The sequence below is a fragment of the Ursus arctos genome, unplaced genomic scaffold (assembly GCF_023065955.2).
Source record: "Ursus arctos isolate Adak ecotype North America unplaced genomic scaffold, UrsArc2.0 scaffold_14, whole genome shotgun sequence".
Lineage (NCBI taxonomy): Eukaryota > Metazoa > Chordata > Mammalia > Carnivora > Ursidae > Ursus > Ursus arctos.
In genome coordinates, this window is record NW_026622808.1 from 44,023,169 (window position 1) to 44,043,304 (window position 20,136).

At 41.9% G+C, this 20,136-nt stretch overlaps 1 protein-coding gene across 1 annotated transcript in view; it reads right to left on the reverse strand.

The window, feature by feature from the left end:
* Nucleotides 1-20,136, reverse strand: part of CADPS (calcium dependent secretion activator) — a 793,408-nt gene that overhangs the window by 249,814 nt on the left and 523,458 nt on the right. The window contains exon 13 of the mRNA XM_057311862.1: nt 6,653-6,733. Within this exon, the coding sequence (XP_057167845.1) occupies nt 6,653-6,733 (81 nt within the window). The remainder of the gene's footprint in view (nt 1-6,652; nt 6,734-20,136) is intronic.

Genomic DNA, 20,136 nt, shown 5'->3' on the forward strand with positions numbered 1-20,136 from the left:
GTCTGTATCACTATAAACTTCTCTCTTAGAGCTGTTTTACTGTGTTCCATAGATGTTGGACTGTTGTGTTTCTATTTTTATTTGTTTCAAGGTATTTTTAAATTTCCTCATTGACCCATTGGTTGTTTAGTAGCATGTTGTTTAGCCTCCACATGTTTGTGGGTTTTTTTTTTTTTTATTTTTACAGTTTTCTTGTAGTCGATCTCTAGTTTCATATTACTGTGGTCAGAAAAGATACTTGATCTGATTTCAATCTTAAATTTATTGAGATGTGTTCTGTGGCCTAACATACATACTATCTCTCCTAGAAAGTGTTCCATGTACCCTTGAGAAGAATGTATATTCTGCTGTTCTGAATGGAATGCTTTGTATATATTTATTAAGTCCATCTGATCTAAGGTATTTTTTGAGGCCAACGTTTCCTTATTGGTTTTCTGTTTGGATGATCTCTCCATTGAGGTAAGTGGGGTGTTAAAGTCTCCAACTATTATTGTACTACTGTCCATTTCTCCCTTTACGTCTGTTAATGTTTGTTTTATGTATTTAGGTACACTTATTTTGGGTGCATAAATATTTATAAGTGTTATAAATTGTCTTGTACTGATTCCTTTATTATTATGTAATGCCCTTCATCTCTTGTTACAGTCTTTGTTTTAAAGTCTATTTTGTCTGATATAATTATTGCTACATGAACTTTTTTTTAGCGTGAAATATCTTTTTCCATCCCTTCACTTTAAGTCTGTGTTTGTGTTTAGATCTGAAGTGAGTCTCTGGTAGGCAGCATACAGATGGGTCTTGTTTGTTTGTTTGTTTGAGTCCATTCAGCTACTGTATGTCTTTTGATTAGAACATTTAGTCCATTTACATTTAAAGTAATTACTGACAGATATGTACTTATTGCCATTTTGTTGACTGTTTTCTGGTTGTTTTTAATAGCTCTTCTCTCTTCCTGTCTTCTTCTCTTGCTCTCTTCCCTTGTGATTTTGTGACTTTCCTTATTGTTATACCTGTATTCTTTTCTTTTTATTTTTTTGTGTGTCTATTACAGGTATTTGGTTTGTGGTTACTATGAGGTTCATGTATAACACCCTACATATATGGCACTCTATTTTAAATTGATGGTTGCTTAAGTTCAAGTATATTCTAAAAGTACAACATCTCCACCCCCATTTTGTTTTTGATATTATATTTCACATCTTACTATTTTTTTGTATCCCTTGATTATTTTAGGTCTGGATGATTTTACTACTTTTATCTTTAAACCTTCATATTAGCTATGTAGGTGGTTTATTCATTATGTGTACTATATGTTTACCTTTGCCAGTGAAATTTTTTTCTTTCATAATTTTCTTATTTCTAGTTATGAACTTTCTTTTCCATTTAAAGAAATCCCTTTAAAATTTCTTGTAAGGCTGATATGGTATTGATGAACTCCTTCAGCTTTTGCGTATCTGGGGAACTCCTTATCTTGTCTTCAATTCTGAGTAATAAAAATACTGGGTAGAGTATTCTCGGTTATAACTTTTTTCCTTTCAGCACTTTGAGTATATCATGTCACTCCCTGTCGATCTGCAAAATTTCTGCTTAAAAATCAGCTATAGTCTTATGGGGGTTCCTTTGTATGTAACTACTTGTTTTTCTCTTGATGATTTTGATTCTCTCTTTAACTATTTACACTCTGGTTATAACGTGTCTTGGTGTGTCTCTTTGGGTTCATCTTAGTTGGGGCTTTCTGTGATTTCTGGACCTGGATGCCTGTTTCCTTTGTCAGGTTAGGGAAGATTTCAGCCATTATCTCTTCAAATAGGTTTTATGTCCCTTTCTCACTTTTCCTTCTGAGACTCCATAATATTAAATGTTAGTATACTTGATGTTGTCTCAGAGGTCTCTTAAACTATTCTCATTTTTAAAATTCTTTTTTCTTCTTGTTGTTCTGATTATGTGATTTGCACTATCATATCTTCCATCCTTCTTCCATCATCGAATCTGCTGCTGAATCCCTTTGGCATATTCTTCATTTCATTTTTCATTTCAGTTATTGTGTTCTTCAGCTCTGACTGGTTCTTTTTTGTATTTTCTTTTTTTTAATTTTTTTTTAAAGATTTTATTTATTTATTCGACAGAGATAGAGACAGCCAGCGAGAGAGGGAACACAAGCAGGGGGAGTGGGAGAGGAAGAAGCAGGCTCATAGCAGAGGAGCCTGATGGGCTCGATCCCAGAACGCCGGGATCACGCCCTGAGCTGAAGGCAGACGCTCAACCGCTGTGCCACCCAGGCACCCGTCTTTTTTGTATTTTCTATCTCTTTGTTGAAGCACTCACTGTGTTCATCCATTATTCTCCTACGTTGGGTGAGCAAATTTATGATCATTACATTGAACTCTTTATCTGGTAGATTGCTTATCTCCATTTCATTTAGTTCTTTTTCTGAGGTTTTGTCTTGTTCTCTCATTTGGAACGTATTCCTCTGTCTCCTCGTTATGCCCAATTTTTCTGTTTTATTCTATTAGACAGATCAGTCTCCCAGTCTTGAAAGAGTGGCTTTACGCAGAATGTGTCATGTGGGGCCCAGTAATGCAAACTCCCCATGTCACCTGAGTGAGGTGTCCCAGGGTTGTCCCTAGTGTGGGCTGTATACACTCTCCTGTTGTGGCTGGGTGACAACTCACTGTTGTGCAGGGCTGGCCCCATCCCATCTGGCTGTAAGGCCTGACTGTGAGTACTGCAGTAATGCTGCTTGGTGGGGTTATTGTCCTTTTGGCTGATAGGCCCTGCTGAGGTATAGGATTGTACAGGGCTCTCAGTGGGGCACATCCCCCGACACAGCAGTCTAAAGGGAGAATTCCACAATGGTGCCTACCAGTACCAGGATAAGCACAGCATAATGGAATAGGAAAATTGGCTGCAGCCAGTGTCTCAGTCCCCAGGGAGAGACTCAGCTGTCTCCTGCCTCACTAGCTGACATTCCAAGATTAGTAAGTGGATCTCATTCACCTGTGGTCTATGTGCTTTTCAATCTCGTGTTTTTGCACTGGTTTCCAGGTTGAGTGAGTCTGTGCTTAAGCCCCTTGATAGCAGTTTTGCTTTCTCTACAGTTCCATAGGTTTCCCTGTTGGTTTTCAAAGCCTGGTGTTTTGGGGGCTGATCTTCTGTGTAGGATCTAAGGGTTGAAGTTTTTGATGTGGAGCTCAAAGCTCTTCTCCTCAGCAATAATTTCTGTATTTCTGAGGTCCTTCTGATTGGCATGAAATGCTACATCTGGGGTGTGGTTTCTTCCTTAGTGAGACTGTGTCTCTGCCACTTCCACCCGTGTCAGTGCTGTCCCTTGTTGTGAAGGCCCTGCTCATCCAGTTTCTAGGCCCCCTTCAAAGGGGAAATTCCACATGCAGTTGTAGATTTGTTGTGTCTGTGGGAGGAGGTGAGCTCAGGATCTTCCTACGCCACCATCTTGCCTGTCCCCTATCCAGGAATTTCTGGTTATGATATTTACAGGAGCTGATGTTCAGCCATATGGGTTGAATAGCACACTGTCACTGAAATTCACTGTGATGCCAGAAATAGAAAAATCAGGGTTTGCTAAAAGAAGATAAGCTGGGGTGCTTTGTTTCAATATCCCTTCATGACCTAGCCAATATCTAAAATCTTGATATTTTGTTTAATTTTTAACAGATATTTCTCAATTTTCCTTAGTATTAGCCAGACTGGCTTAAGCAAAGAGAATTTATTTGTCTCAGAATCCAACTAAACTGAGGGAAAACCAGTTACACAGTTGAGGCTCGAGAATAAGCACAACCAGGGACTTGAACATCCTGAGGATCTCAGTATATTTCCTGTCTCTCTCTCTCTCTTTGTACATTGACTTCATTCTTTTATCTCCTTTTCCCTTCACGGAAGACTTGAACACGACTGCAGACATCTTTCTAGCATGAGAGGATACAGCCCTGTTGGCCCACAGTCCACAGGTCCCAGGGCAGTAATTCACTGGTTTAGTTGCATCAGGCATCCATTTCTGGACCAATCACTCGTGGTCAGGGCAGGCTGGAAATTGTGACTGGTTCCATGTGGGTAAAGAACACACTTCCAGGACTAACTAGCTGTGGCAAGGAGACCACTGGCATGAATAAACAACAAAGAAGAAGGTAGTCCATTTCTACAAGAACAGGAGATAATGATGGGCAGACTCTCTCATAGAAATCCTCAATACCCTAAATGTTCAGAGGATTTTCCATATACTTTGAAATTACTCTCTATTCTCTACAAATAATGACCACGATTCACTCTAATTGGCTATTTCATTATGTAAGAAAGTCTAGTTCTAAGTTGTCAATAATATCCAACTTGGTATCAGAATACCTAATGGTATGGGCCATGAGAAAGAGTTTTTTGGTCTACTATTGTTCACAGATGAGCAATTGGGCTCACTATATAACAGTTGTTCATTCATGGTCTTTTAAAAATTGAAATTACACTAGTTCCTTAAATTACCATGTGAAGCCTCAAAATAAACAACTAAAATAAAGGTGCCACGAGCTTGTCTTTGAAGTATGTGTGGGGTGTGTGCTTGTGTGTGTGATTTTCTTCAAATGGGATGAATACTTATTAGTTGGGGATGTAATAATTGCCTAAAGGCAGAGAATGGACCAAATGACCTCCATTTTCTGGATAATCTGCTGAGGAGACACTGAGTTTACAGGAGTAAATTCTGAAGTCTTATTGATGTTTTTTCCTTCGTTAAGCAGGATTTTCAAACATAAGAGCCTTTTACACTACCTTTCGGCAAATTCATAACTGCATATTATTTTTAGCCAACAGAATGACTCTACTATAAACTTTGAGGATGTCCAAAAACAAGATGCAAAATATTTCAATAAAGCTGCTTAAGCACAAACGGAGATTTTTGAGCTTTTTGGAATCTCTTTTTGGTTTCTCTTCTAGTGGAAGTCCTTCCCACATGTCCAGGTCCTGAGATACTTCTTTCCATGAAGAGAAAAGTTGGATGCCAAGCTCTGCTAACTGCCCATCCTCCCTACCATCTCCTATAGTCCCCTACCCTCAGAGGCACACATGTTCTGTGGTTACCATAGGAACTAGTAGGATCTAATTATTTAAAATTTTGATATTTTGTTCTCCATGGATTTTTGCATTAATTTTGATTAAAAAATATTTCATTAAAATGTTATTTATCTTGCTTACTGCATTTCTGGCCCCTTGCTTTTAAATTTTGTACCTTATGTGAGTGTCTTACCCTCGTTGCAGGCCTCATATTTAGACAGACTTAAGAGTCTAGTGTAGCACCTTAACAAGTACCTATCATGCTCAGTCTTGATTTTCCCACCTCTAAAACAAAAATGATAACTGAATATCCTTATAGGGCTGTTTGAAGGATTAAATGAGAATGTACATGTAAAGCATTTAGTATGTGTGAAACGGAATCAATACTCAGTGAATATAATTAGCATTACTACTATCAATAATAACACAAGTGACAGCAAAAGCAGTAATAGTAGATAACACTTAGGTTCAGTCATCAATAGTAAGACAAAAGCCCAACTCTAGAGAAATCCTTTCTACTGGGAGGCTCAGACATGAAAAAATATAGTCACCATTCAATGAACTGTTGTAATAAAGGTTTATATGTGATATGAAGAAAGCATGAGAGTGAGAAGAACTAGCTTAGCTCTTAGAGAAGGGGTTTTAAGTTCAGTACCAAAGGCTGAGTAAGAGGGTTTGCTAAATGGAGAAGAAAAGAAAGATCACTCCAGTGGGTACAAAGTTATTGAGGCTGGAAAGGGCCTGCTAGACTACTCAGAGGGAGACGTTCTCTGTAGCTGGAATGGGGAATTCTGGTAGGAAAGTTGTGGGAGGCAAGCCTTATAAGAAAGAATCTAGTCTGTGGAATAAGAGACTGGAATATCATTCTCAAGAGGTTAGATTTTGTTCTGGGGACAGTGGAGGATTCTACTGAAGGATGTTGAGGCTCTGTTTTTGAGACGTTCAAGCATGAGGTTTAGAAAGGCAACTGTGTGAAGGATAGACAGGCGAGGGGCTGGAGTGGAGCCAGGGATACCCACTAGGGGGCTATTGTAAGATCCAGGCGAGGAGGATGAGGGCCTGAATCAAAGCACCAGCAGTGGTACTGGAAAGCAGTCAAGAGATCTGAGCCATATTTCACAGGCAGAATCAATGACCTGGGTGGCTAACTGAGTGTAGGATGCTATAGGAAAAAGGAGAAACTGAGAATGCCTAGGAGGTCCCATCCATAGTAACTGATGGAGAACATGTGAAGAGGAATCAATGTAGGTAAGTATGTATGGTGGGAAGAAGATAAGGAGCTAGATTTCAAACACATTTAACCTGAAATGCAGGGGAATATCCAAGAGGACATGCTCAATAGACCACTGGAAATATAAGCAAGGGACTTGGGAGAAAGGGGAGGCTGGAGTTTGTGTATTGATTGAAGCATAGAAAATATATGTGCTATCTCTGGGACAGCTGCCCTGAGAAAGAAGGGTTGAGGGCCCAATCAGATGACTGTCATCTTTCTCCCTCTCTGCTTTTCCGTTTTATCTTTCCATGGACCTTAATGATCAGTGTGCCTCCAGTGTGGGACTTTGGCCTGGTCCCCCAGCAAATGTCCCCAAAGCTTCTTTACCCTGGCTATTTGGTCTGCCATTTGGAGACGTCCATCCAGCTCTCGTCTGATCTGGGCTGCTTGCTCATCTGGATTGTCCAGCTGCAGAAAAGCACAAATACAGAGACTTTCAGCTTGGATCACAAAAACCAGTGAACTCATGACTTTGCATTTTACATGCCCCAATCTCTGCTCCCACAGATATATTTCACTAAAAGTTAAGAATCTTGTTATAACAGACAAATCCAATTGGAGGGAAATCTTAAGTTAAATCCTAGGCAGTTGCTAGGAAAGACATCCGAATGAACTTGCACATGAATCACTTTGGAACTGCTAGGCAGCAGTGCTTCTAATGAGGGCCCAATACAGCACCTCTGTTTTGGTCCAATGAAGAAAGTGTTTATGTGACAGATGTACAAAGAAGGAGACAGTAATATAACTATGAGAAATGTGTGGAGCAGACACAGTGCTTATCCATAGTGCCTACATGGCATATATCCTACAGCTGTCCCACCCCTAGACCATGGGAGATTAATCAATCATTGCATTCCTTCTTACTAAGCCCTAATACCTTCTCAGCCAGTACTCCAGACGGCCACTACCACTGAGTTGGTGTTAATATCTAAGTTGAAATCTATCTTTGTCTTCCCTGTAGTTAGAGCTATTAGGACATAAGAATCAGCATATCCAAGCATAAAGAAGCGTGGAAGACTCCCTAACTTCTCTGGTTTTCTCATCTGTAGAATGAAGGGGTTGGTTACATAATCTCCATCTTTGAAAGACACTGGCAAACATTTCTATAACGGGCCATATAATTATTACTTTCGGCTTTGAGGGTCATACGATCTCTCTTGCAATGACTCAATTCTTCCAATCAAATGTGAAAACAGACATTGACAATACGTAAACAAATGAGCATCTCTGTGTTCCAATAAAACTTTACGTGCAACAACATGTAGCAGGCCATAGTTACTGATCCTCCTCTATGAATTAGGTTTTTCTCTTTATTTCCAAGCAAACCTATCGTTATCCTTCAAACTGTAATTGAGTTTGTTTTATTCAGTAATTAACGACTAATTTTATTCACAGAAAAGTTTAATAAATAGGGAACAGTGGCATTCAAATAGAATGGGCTTTATTCCTCTTTATAGTGCATATTAACTCACAACAAAAAGTAGCTTAAGAAGTATCTGAGTTTTCTAGGTCCCTTTCCTTTAAAAGTCATTTTTATTTAGAAATTTGAAAATAAAAACCCAGATCCAGAGACACCTTGGTGGCTCAGTCAGTTAAGTGTCTGACTCTTGATTTCGGCTCAGGTCATGACCTCAGGGTCATAAGATTGAGCCCCACTGAGGGCTGTGTGCTCAGCAGGTGGTCTGCTTGAGATTTTCTCTCTCCTTCTCCCTCTGCCTGTTCCCCCTTCTAAAATAAAATAATAAAAAACTAAACAAAACAAAACCCCTACCCAGGTCCATGCTTAAAAAAAAAAAATCTCATATATGGTACAAAATGGTATAGAAAAGAAGTTCTTTTTAATATGATGTAAAAAAGAACACTAAAAAATTTATGGTCATACTTCTGAAGCATCGACAATGGTTTTTTTTTAAAAGATTTATGAGATAGAGCGAGTGAGGGAGAGAGTGAGAGAAAGATGTGAGGGGGGAGGGGGAGAGAGAGGAAGACAATCTCAAGCAGACTCCTCACTGAGCTCGCAGCCAGTTGCTGGCTCTTGGTTTCACTCAGGGCATGATCTCACAACTCCAAGATCATGACCTGAGCTGAAACCAAGAGCCAGAGGCTTAACCGACTAAGTCACTCAAGTGTCCCTTGGTTTGTTTTATAAAACACATAAAAATCCATCTAGCTTTATGCCATGCATTTTTAGCACCCGGTTTAAATCAGGAGTTGCCTTATCTTCTCCTTTCCAGTTTTGAGGGGCAGGACTATTTCCTAGATCATAAAGACTGGATTGCAACTCTAGGCCATATATTCTAAGGCAGCACTTCCCAAAGAGTTCTGCTAAACAACAATCTTATTAAATACTCCAGAAGAAAGTGTTCCAGAAGAATGGTCAGTTGAGTTTCGAAAATGGTGTATCAAAATGCACAAAGTCCCTGAGAAGTTTTGCGGTAAGGAAGTCTGCTAGACTTTGATCAACTTAATTATTCTTTAATTTAAACTGAAATTTTTATTTTTTGCACTATACAATGCCCAGAGAATGAGGTGGAAACCCTGTTCTACACACATATAAAGAAAACCACCCGAAAGCAGTTACACTGCTGCCCAGGGGTCCACGCATTACAACCTTCCCCATAGGCGCACATGGGAAACATGGTAGCCTCCATGTTGTTTTCAAGTGCCAATGAGCTGTCTTCATTCTATTCCCTTGGAAACGCAAGACTTCTTTAGTTCCAGGTGCCAACCCACTGCAAACACTCAAATGTCTCGCTCAAAATACATATGCAAACGAAACGTCTGACTTCTTCACTGAGAAGCAGCAAAATGATTTGGTTAGGGGCTAAAGTTGGGAATTCTGTCAGAAGATACAGTGTCCACAGAGGTTAATACTGAAAAGAGAAAACACAGCCCAATAGAACCATCCCCATTACTAAATTTTATGGAGGCATCTGGCCTCATCAAATGGAACTAGAGACAGCGGAAAATGCCGGCAAAGAGAATGAGCAGGCTAGGTCTACACTACACTTCATTCCTTAGTTCATGCATTCCCTCACTCATTCACTTATCAGATTTTTTTTGGAATGTCATGATATGCCAAGACAGTGGAATACAGAAAGGAATAAGACAGACTTAGTCGCTGCATCCATGGAGCTTAAACCTAGCAAGAACAGATAAGGCTATTTAAACATTTTGGGCACAAAAGAGAGGGGGCTGGCATTTATTGATGCCTATGCTGAGCCCAGGTATTCTATGGCCTGTATTTCAGTCTTTTCTAAAGGGTCTCAAGAACTAGATATTAATGTGCATTCTCCCAGGAAAAGGACTCTGGGGTCAGGAAATGCTGCTCCCTCCTGAAAACTTATAATACATATTAGCATTATTAAGATTCTGAGCAATTCTAGAATTAATAAGCCTATTGAACTGCATTTAACTTTGTCTTTTACAACACAATATTTCACTGAAGAATATTCCACATGGCAGTTTGGGAAATTTTACATGTGAAACAACTTTATGGGGTAGGTACCATTATCACCCCCATTTTACAGATGAAGAAACTGAGTCTCGGTAAGGTTCAGGATGTTGGTGCAGTTCACACAGCTGGTAAAGTGGTATGACCCATTAGAAATGGAGTCTGTCTTGCCTCAAACTGAAGCTCTTTTGCTCTGCCATTATGTTGGCTTCTTTCTTAAGTGCCTTGTTTGGTTTCCTAATTGGTCCTGACAATTAAATAACTCCGTGCCCTCACTTTGTTCCTTGTATGCATGGGACAGTTTAACACCTCGAGCCACCACTAGGGGGCAGAGAAATGTCTACCCTCCTTCACCTGTCACAACTGGCTGATGTCTTCTAGACAGGCTATAACAGTGCCAGAGCCCTCCTCAAGAAATGAGAGCAATGAGCGTGTCCTTATCCTGGCTCTGCCGATTAGTAGCTGTGTGACCTTAGGCAAGTTACTTAACCTCTCTGTGCTCCAGGTCTCTTCATCTGAATAATCAGTGTAATAAATCAACCTAAGGCTATCATGGGAATTCACTGAGACACTGGGTATAAAGTGCTCAGCTCAGTTCTTGGCACAGTTTCCTGAACAAACCCTCAGGAAATGGTAGCTGCTCTTTGTGTTATTAAACAAGCCCATGGTGGCTGTATTTCTGACATGGGCCACAGTGGGGCGTCAAAGATTCAGACGAGAATGTGCCAGATGGAACCATGTCCCTCTGCGGTATGGGTGCGGGGGTCCTACTCTATACTCTGTGCACTAGAAAGGAAGCGATCAAGGCTCCCATCTCTTGACAAATTTCCTTGGCTTCCCAATGTCATCAACATTACCCAGGGTCAAGTCCCTCTGCTCTGTTAGACTTTAATTAGAAGGAGTGACCGGAAGGCAGATGCTGCTGCCTGACAGCTAAATGATCTGAAGGGAGGATGAAAAAGGAAATGCAACCAAAGCTCTCTCAGACAGCCTGCATGATGAAGAAGGCCATCCTCAATCGAGGAGCTTGACAGCCCCACTGTATGAAATCCGAAAATATAAAGAGAAATCAAGTAATTACCTTTTCAAGTGCTAGAAAGAAAAAGCCAGAGAGTGAGCTTCCATGGAAACGAGGTTCTGTTTACTGCACTGGCCTTTTCCACCAAGGAAAGGAAAGATCAGCTGGCAAACCAGGCCAAGGGCAAACCTTTCCGCTGACAGCTCATTAGGGTTAAAATATGTACATGTGCATGAAGGCTCTTTACCTAATTAGACAAATAATCTTTCTACTAGCAGAGGTCAAGCAGAGGCAGCGTGGTGGTTGTCATGATTTGCCTGCCAAGCAAAGGGACTATTTCCCTGCACTATGCTCTTAAAGTGATGGGGAGCTGAGCTCAGCACTGCCCAAGTGCTGACAGGTATCACCTAAGCCATCAGTTCCAGCCCATCCTGAGGCTTGGGATTCTCTCCAGCTCATGGCTGTGCCCCTTTAGGCCATGCAGAGGCTCAGACCAGCGTTGCTCTTGGCCTGGTTCACATCTGCAGGAACACCATGCAGCAGGGGATACAGGTCTTAGAATAGGGCAAAGGGGAGTCTGTGCCCCGCTACCCCACTCCCTGGTTCCATGACCTTGTCAGGTCTCAACCTCTGAGCCTCAGGTTCCTCAACTGCTGAGTGGGGATCACTTTGATCTTGCAAGGCTACTGAAAGGACTGAATGAGACAACATGTGGTGTGTTTCAAGGGAAGTTAGGCCCACCTGGGTCCAAATCCTGGTTTTGCAATTTCCTTCTTCAAAGGGACTGAACAAGTGACTGAACCCAAGCCTCAGTCTCCTGGGATAACATAAGATACCTACCCCAGTGTGTTCTTAGGACTGACTGAGATGATACCCATGCAAAGCACCTAGCATGGTGCTGGCACATAGTAGGTCCTATAGTTTAGAAAACGTTTCTAGAATTATCCTGATTCTAGGGTGGGCACTCACCAGATGTCAACTCCCCTCCCTGCCCTTTGTGATTTATGATGAAAACTAGACCCCGGGACGGGGGAGCCCTGGAGTGGACAAGAGGAGCCCTTGTTCTGGTCCTCAATTTGCCCTTAGCTGGGGGACCTGGGGCCAAGGTCATGACCTCTCTATCCATAGTCCCTGCACCTGAGAAATGACAAACCCTATTATGTCCCAGAAGTCTTTGTGAAGTATAGATAAGCATTTCTCAAAAGTATATTCTGGGGATACCAGTTCTGCAGAGAAAGGGGCATGTGGTCAGTTGGGTTGGTTCTCTCTTTCCCCTTCCTGGGGAGTTGCAAGACACATCACTGAGAAGACAACTTCGTGTGGCCCTACATTTCCCAAACTTATCTGATCCTGTGTGTAACACGTTTGTGTAGCACATTCTGGGATGTGCTCAGCTAGGCAATTTTCCTATGTGCTTCATTTTTCTCACATCCATGGACACATCTAGTTTTTTGGAGGGAGGAGAAAGGGAGGAAGGAACCTCACTATGTAAGTGGATCTATATGTCAGTTTAAGAGGGGCGCAGCTGGGAACACTCTGTCTCATCTCTAGGGTGATAGAGAAATCATTACTGGGCCCAGACTTGGAATCTCATTAGCCCCGGAGGCCCTGGAGGATCAGCCTGCACGGGGAACATCCTTGGGCACCAGCTCTCGCTAGGATGCCTGAATTCTTTGGGCTCACACATTATGATGATAGGGGGGCAAGTCCAACTCTGGACTCTTCCAAACTCATCATTACTGCGGCAAGGCAGTCTCCAGTCAAGCAAAAAGATGAGATGATTCAAATATGCAGAAAATTTAAACAGAAACAGGTGGATTACTTTATGCATTATTTGAGTAATTGCTCTACTTTCTGGAAAAATCTGTGGTACTCAGCCTCAGAACGAATGGAGCAACTTCAGCCTCAGGACCCCAATGAAAATGGTCCAGAAGTGTGGCAAGGAGCATTTGAGACAGTGTAGTAAGCTCAAGCCGGGTGTCGGCCCTTCTGAGCTCCATGGCCTGTTGGAAACCCCATCCCCCTCACCCCAGTACATGGCACTGGGCTCCTCACTGAGGCCTTTGGAAGGGTTTGTTTTCTCCTGCTGCCAGGCATTGGCACACACCCTTTCCCAAGCCTGGAACATTCTCCCTTGTCTCCTCCTTGACTCATATAACCAGTTCTTATTCTTCATCCTAGGCTTTGCAGCAAACTCCTCTGACCCTCCAAACTTGGTGAGTTTCTCCTGCCAAGCTCTCCTAGCACTATGCACCTTTCCTTCTCTAAGTATTTTTCACAACTGTAATTTTATATGTACTTATGTGATTATTTGATGTTTACCTACTACACTGTTAAGGTCCATGAGGGCAGGGATGTGTGTGTTTTGCTTCTCTCTGCATTCCCAGCACCTAGTACGGTGCGGAACACAGAGGGGGCTCTGATAATTGCCTGACCAACGAAAGGACTGAGTTAATTAACTGTGTCCCAAAGAGGGAAAGTGACCTGCCCAGAGTCGCTCAATAATCAGTGAGAGGGCTGGGACCAGGTTCCCCACCTGCTAACTTCTAGCTTGCTATGTTTTACTGCTTAGTGACTGTGTTCTGGGAAGGGCCATTCTCTGCAGAAATAGGGAAAGACTGACCTTTGCTGGCCTGTCATCAGTTACATTCCTGCTGAAGCATTCTTAATTCTGGACTCTGGGGGCTTGAGGCAGTGCGCCTGTCAGCAGCAGCGGTGCAAGCCACCGGCTGACCTGGGTTCACTGGATCTGTTTTCCCTGTTTCTCTCCACCTCCTAGCCTGGCCCCTCGGTTCCCAGGGATTAGTGTCTGAGAAGGAGGCTGCCAAAAGCTACTGCAGAGGAGGGCAGAGGCGCTTGCTATCGGCTGGCACGGTCCTCCTTTTCTCCACAGCCCTGTGCTTTTTCTCCTCCTTCACAGACAAACTGCTCCAGCAAATGCTGCCCTCCTGGCACACTGCAGTCTGGAAAGTTACAGCCAGGACAGCGTCCGTTTCCCTCCAAGGGATGTGGGTGTCCAACCTCCTGTCTCAAGAATGTACTGAAGTTTGGGCTGTGGCTGTATCACTGCATTCAGTGCCTGGCTACCACCTCCAAACTCCTTTCCTACTGACCTGTCTCCCCTTGGTCCATGTCTGATGAGGCTGTAGGATGTGATTGGCAAGGGGTCCCCCTCTACTATGCAGCTTCAAATCCTTGCTTTTCTTTTCTTTTTGTTTTTTTTTAAGATTTTATTTATTTATTTATTTGTCAGAGAGAGAGAGAGAGACAGACAGGCAGGGGGAGAAGCAGACTCCCCGTTGAGCAGGGAGCCTGATGCGGAACTCGATCCCAGGAGCCTGGGATCATGACCTGAGCTGCAGGCAGATGCTTAACCGACTGAGCCACCCAGGTGTCCCAGCTTTTCTACTTTGAAGCCAAGCGGTGCTGAACAAGTTACAAGATCTCTCTGAGCCTGAACTTTTAATTTTTTTCAACTCCCTTAACTGTAAGATGGGAATAATAATGACAATACCTACCGCATGGATTGATGAGAGGTTAAATGAGATGGTATGTGTATGCCCCTTAGCAGAGTGCCTGGCACACCATCACTTTCAGTAAATCTCAGCAGCTATTAGTACTTGACATTCTGCAGCCTGCGTATCTCATCCTTACACAAATTCTGATTCTAATAACTCTTCAAAGGGGCAGAACAGGTTTTTCCTGCTTTGAGGAAGGAAACCAAGTTTCAAAAGATTAAATAGTTTGCCAGGAGTTTCAGAGATAATTGGCCCTTCACAGAGGACACAGGCCATAGAAAGTAGAGCATGGATTTTAGAATCAGAAAACCTTAAGATCAAACCCAACCTCTGTCACATACTCACTGTGTGACCAGGGCTAGGGCACTCAACCTCTCTGAGCATCTGTACCCACAGCTTTAAAGTAATACCCTCAGAGAAGTACTGTAATGATGATCATAACAGACATTTTCACACTGTAGGGGTTCAACACATTGCAGGTTTATTATTCTATTTTTATTACTGGGGGTGTATCTCGTGCAGTCTGCAGGCTTGCCTGTGATCTGTCTTTACTAGGGCTCTGTTCCAGGGTTATTTCTAGAGAAAACGTGGAATTTGGTGTCCCGTGCATACTCAATTCCATTCTGTTTTTATAAAAATCACCCAAGGAGATACTATCTCATTTGCTGAAGAGTTAAAATAAGATCATTAGTGTCTTTCTTTACCATGCCTTATTTTCTCTCTAAGAGAAGACCTTGAGTAGGTCAAAGTTCCCATCTGAGGGAGGTACTTCTTGATTGCAAAATGCAGGGTTGAGCTCCCAGAGTTTGCCAGCCAATAAGAACATCCTCTTTATTTGAGTCACCAGTTTTATGTCTTTGCTGGCTTCTGGCAATGCAGTAAATATAACACAAGAGCTCCAAATGCAGTAATTCTCTGAGCAAGCAGCAAATAAATACATAAAAATACCCCAGACAGAAAACCAATCTATTCCTTTATGATCCTGCAGTGTTCAACCAGTCTTTTCCCATTCTCACCCAGTCCTGGAATGACCTCCTCTCTCCCTTCCATTTCAAATCAGACATGTTGTTCAGGGTCTGGTTTCAGACCTGCTTCCTGCAGGGAAGCCCTCCTTGATTACTTGAGCTATGTATCAGCTTGGCTCTATAGGCACTGCCAGTCAGTTTAGTACCTAAGCCTTCTGTGTGTCACAAGTCTCAGATTTCCATTCCCCACCAGAATAGGTATGGGGCACAGTCATCAGGGACTTAGGAACTGGAAACAGTCAGATCTGGGCTCAAATCTTTGTTCTACCACTAACCAGCTCTGTGACACTGCACGATATACAGAACTCTGTCTGCAGCCTCTTATGCAAAGTGGGAGTCCTAATAGTAACAATGCCAACAGCAGAGGCTTGTAATGAGAATGAAAAACGGTACTCGTAAAGTACTTAGCATGATCCCTTGGATAGGATGCGGGTCTACAAGTTCAAGACTATAATTTAGTACTCTTGAAGACAGACACTGGTTTTTATCCAGCACGAGGGACACAACTGTGTTTTTTATGTATCATCTTAATAATCTTCACAGCTGATGTTGGGAGATGGTCCAATTCACCTGCACTATCCTGAGGACACAGGGAACTGAGCCATTTAAAGAAGAGTGGGCATTATCTTTCCAGGTGGGAGTGTGGCAGCTGAAGCTCAGGGTATTTTGTGAAGCAGGTGGTTTTGTGAAGAAAGGGTGCTGGGAACTAGGCTGGATTATCCCTTTGTAATTGTGTGTCACCTTCTAAATATTTCTGGAATCCACCTATTCTGTTTATCCATTTCCCTAGGCCAGGCTGCCACTGACTCGGTCCTGGACTGCTGACCTATTCACCTGCATCCTCTCTGACACGGTAGTTCTCAATCCTGGCTGCACACTGGGATCACCTATGGGAGATGGAAGGAAATTACAATATCCAGGCTGCAACTGGAGCAGCTAAATCAGACACTTGGGTTGGGCCCAGGCATCAGCATTTTAAAAAAATCTCCACGTGATTCCAGTGTGTAGCAAAAATTGAGAACTTCTACCAAAAGCCAGTGGTTCTGAAACTATGGTGCACATGAGAATCAACCAGAGAACCTGTGAAAACAGAGCTGTGGGGCTCAACCCCAGAGAATCTTTTTTTTTTTTTAAGATCTTATTTATTTATTTGACAGAGATAGAGACAGCCAGTGAGAGAGGGAACACAGGCAGGGGGAGTGGGAGAGGAAGCAGCAGGCTTTCAGCAGAGAAGCCTGATGTGGGGCTCGATCCCAGAATGCCGGGATCACGCCCTGAGCCGAAGGCAGACGCTTAACGACTGAGCCACCCAGGCGCCCCCCCAGAGAGTTTTGATTCAGTGGGTCTAGGGCAAGACCCAAGAAGGTGTCCTTCTAACAAGTTCCTGGGTGATGCTGATGCTGCAAACCACACTTGGAGAGCAAAGGACTGAATCCATGCTCAGCATCTGCATCCTGCTCCTGCTTAAGACCTGTCAGTAATGCTTCGTTTTTCTTGGCAATAGGAGTCTGAAGTCCTTCTCGAGGCCTAGGGAGCTGCTGCCATCTGGTTCCTGCACAGCTCTCCGGCCTTATCTGCCAACACTGGATCTTGTCCTCCAGGCTCGAGTCATTTTGTGCTGCTGCTTCTAAGTTCTCAAACATGACATATTCTTCTATGGCTTCAGGCTGATGCACATGCTTTCCCTTTCCTTCTTCTAGCCTTTGTGCGGCTAACCCAGGTTTGAGCCTCCACATTGCTTCCTTTCAGGCCCCAGGCAAGGTCACTTCCTCTAGGCTCCCACAGCATCCTGAACCTCCTCTTTTATTGCTTCCATCACATTTGCATTATTCTCCCTGCTGTGTTCTCTGAAAGAATATAAAAGCCTCCAGGGCAGGGACCTTGTCTGTCTTATTCACTATAAGATCTGCAGTGACTGATGGCATAGTAGGTGAGCTAGGAATATATGCAGAACTAAATTTGAGATAGAGCTAATAATATCTACGGGGCTCAAATCATGACCTAATGAGAAATCTGAGTGCAAATGGTTTAGACTTATCAAACCCTTGTTGAACATATAACTGAAATTGAGAATTTAAGTGCGGAAAGGGCAGAGACTAACTGACTAAAGTGTTATGAATAATTGAGGTGTGAACCAATTAAACTCTGGGAGCCTCAGTTTCCTCATCTGGAAACTGGGAATATTAATACTCAGCTCATCATTTGAAGCATATTCACTAAACACTTGCTTTGTACACAGGCATTGTGGTTTGAGCTGAGAGCAGGACAGACACAGACATTGCCCTCTTTGAGCTTACGGTCCACAGGAGAGCTAAAGTATATTGAATCCTGAGTACTTAACTATGGCCTGCCCATACCAAGTGTCTCATTCATCGCCTTGTTTAATCCTGAGATAAGTATTAACATTACAATCAACATCACTTTACAGAATGAGGAGCCTGAGTCCCAGAGAGATTAAAGTAACATCTCAGGGAAGGGGTTTAGCTGGGATACGACTTCACTTCTGCCTGAAACCAGAGTTTAAGTTTTTCAACAGTTCATGTTGTAATGTTCAGGGGGGTAACTTTCAAAAAAGAAGGGTTATTTTTCAAAATTGGCAAAGTATCTCGCAAATGTAAATTATTATTTTCATAGTCATTAGTCTTGAATTTAGTTTTTACTAATTTCTGAAATTCCGTTGAGGCAGCCAATTTGATAGAAAATGGTCACTTTTTCAAAATGAGCCCTAGGAGATTTTGACATAAATATTATAGGAAATAAAAATGTTTTTTTGTACCATTAAATAATTTTGATATCACATCATCGAGTCATGATGAAAAGCAATTTATAATGGCAAAAATAATGTGCTCAACAGGAAATCCAGTAAACATCCAGTGATGTCTAAAATACCTCTATACACTAATAAAATGGAATGCTTTTGCTAAAAATGCCCACTCTTTATTTTAAGAGGAAGTGAATTTTATTTTCAAATATCGACAAGGCAGTATAAAAGTTACTAACAAGGACAAAGTGAAATCGAGTTTTCCAGCTTCTACAATGATGGCTCTAGAGAACGTGTATGTTCACGCAGGTGAGTGTGCGTGTGTGTGTTAACAGACGCCTTGAGCAGCAGAAAACATTCAGAGCTATGGCATAGAGCTGCTCATGTCAATTAAAATTGAGGCAAAGTAGTATAATTTCCAGGGTACATGAGAACTGTCATATACACCTCTGTTTCCTTTGAGTGGCACGTCACAAATACAAGACGTGCTTAATTTCTAGTCCCAGGCTGATCATTACACAAGTACCTGGTAGAAATTGGGTCTATTCATAAGTCTACCCGCATATATCATTATCTCATTTTGCCTGCCCTGAAGAGTGTGCCTACCCTGTGACACCATTGTTTAAAGCCAAAAATATTTATAAAAGGTGTGTTTCACCTTGATTAAGACCTGTCAAAGGAACAGTTAGTTCCTGGTGTCAGATCCATAATCAAGTAGATGTATTTTCTATTAGTTATTTAAAAAGTATCAGTGGGCAAGAGGAGGAGGCAGTATTAAAAAAAAAAAAGAGTGAGGTCCCATATCTTCCAACAGATGGGATAAAAGAAATGATTTAAAAACACACGTTACATTGTCTGCATTTACTAAACGCTTTCTGTTGTAATACACTATATCATGTGCTATAGATGAGCAAAGACATTAGACTAATTTATGCGACAGCTCTTAATTTATTTGTGGGAATATGAACACCTACTCTTGCCATATTCTATAAGCTGGAAGTGGTGGTGGGGATCTGGAAATAGAAGACTTTGTATTTTTGATGTAGTTGGGGTCTGTAATTCCATGTCAATCAAAAGCAAGGATAATCGTGTGTTATACTGAAAATATGATATTGAAAAAGTAAATTCAAAAAGAGGAACAAATTCATCCAGAGAGCCTAATTTATTCCTTGATAACAAATTAACCCTGAAATCTCAGAGGCTTAAGACAACAGTGGTTTATTTCTTGCTTATTCTCCAGGTTCATGTGGATTATGGGGGACTCTACTCCACACAGTCATTCAGGGACCCAGGCAGATGGAAGCACCACCATTTTGTGACTCTGCCATCTCAACATGTGGCTTCCAGGCTCCGTGACAGAACACAGAGCACAGACTTCATGGCCTATTTGCTGGAGTTAGTCATATGGCCCTAACTATTGCAAGGGAAGCAAGAAAATGTAAGGGAACACAGAGAATATTTTATCTCTGTCACAAAAAACAACTGTGGATTCTGGTTAAAAAAGTAGAAAATCTTATAACAGAAAATCTATTTTGAGTATATGCAAATTGCTTGATACTCTAGTTTACCTGACCTGTGTGGATAATTCTACGTCATTCAAATTAACACAAGTGAACATGGTGTAACATAATTAAATTTTCATTGTAAAAGGCAAATATGGCTGTGGCTAAGAGGAGGGAAATAAAAAAAAAAGTACTCTCCTCTGAGAGAAAAATCTGCAAATAAAGAGTATTTTAAGCAGTATAAATTAAAACAATATTGACTGAAATACACAATTCTGGCACTAGAGAAATTCAACTCAAGACAGTCCTAGGGCCTCACAATCTAATTTATTTCTGATGTACTTATAATTGTCTAGGCCAAGAAACACTTTCAGTGGTAGACCACCATCAAGACAGATGATTTCTTGTCTCCTGAAATTTTATTTGCAATTCAGACATAAGACTAATCCTCTGTGAAACTTTTTTAAAGATTAGACAGTTCATCTACTGATGTTGCCCTTTCATATTTGCAAAAGCACCTGAGTTGAACTTCC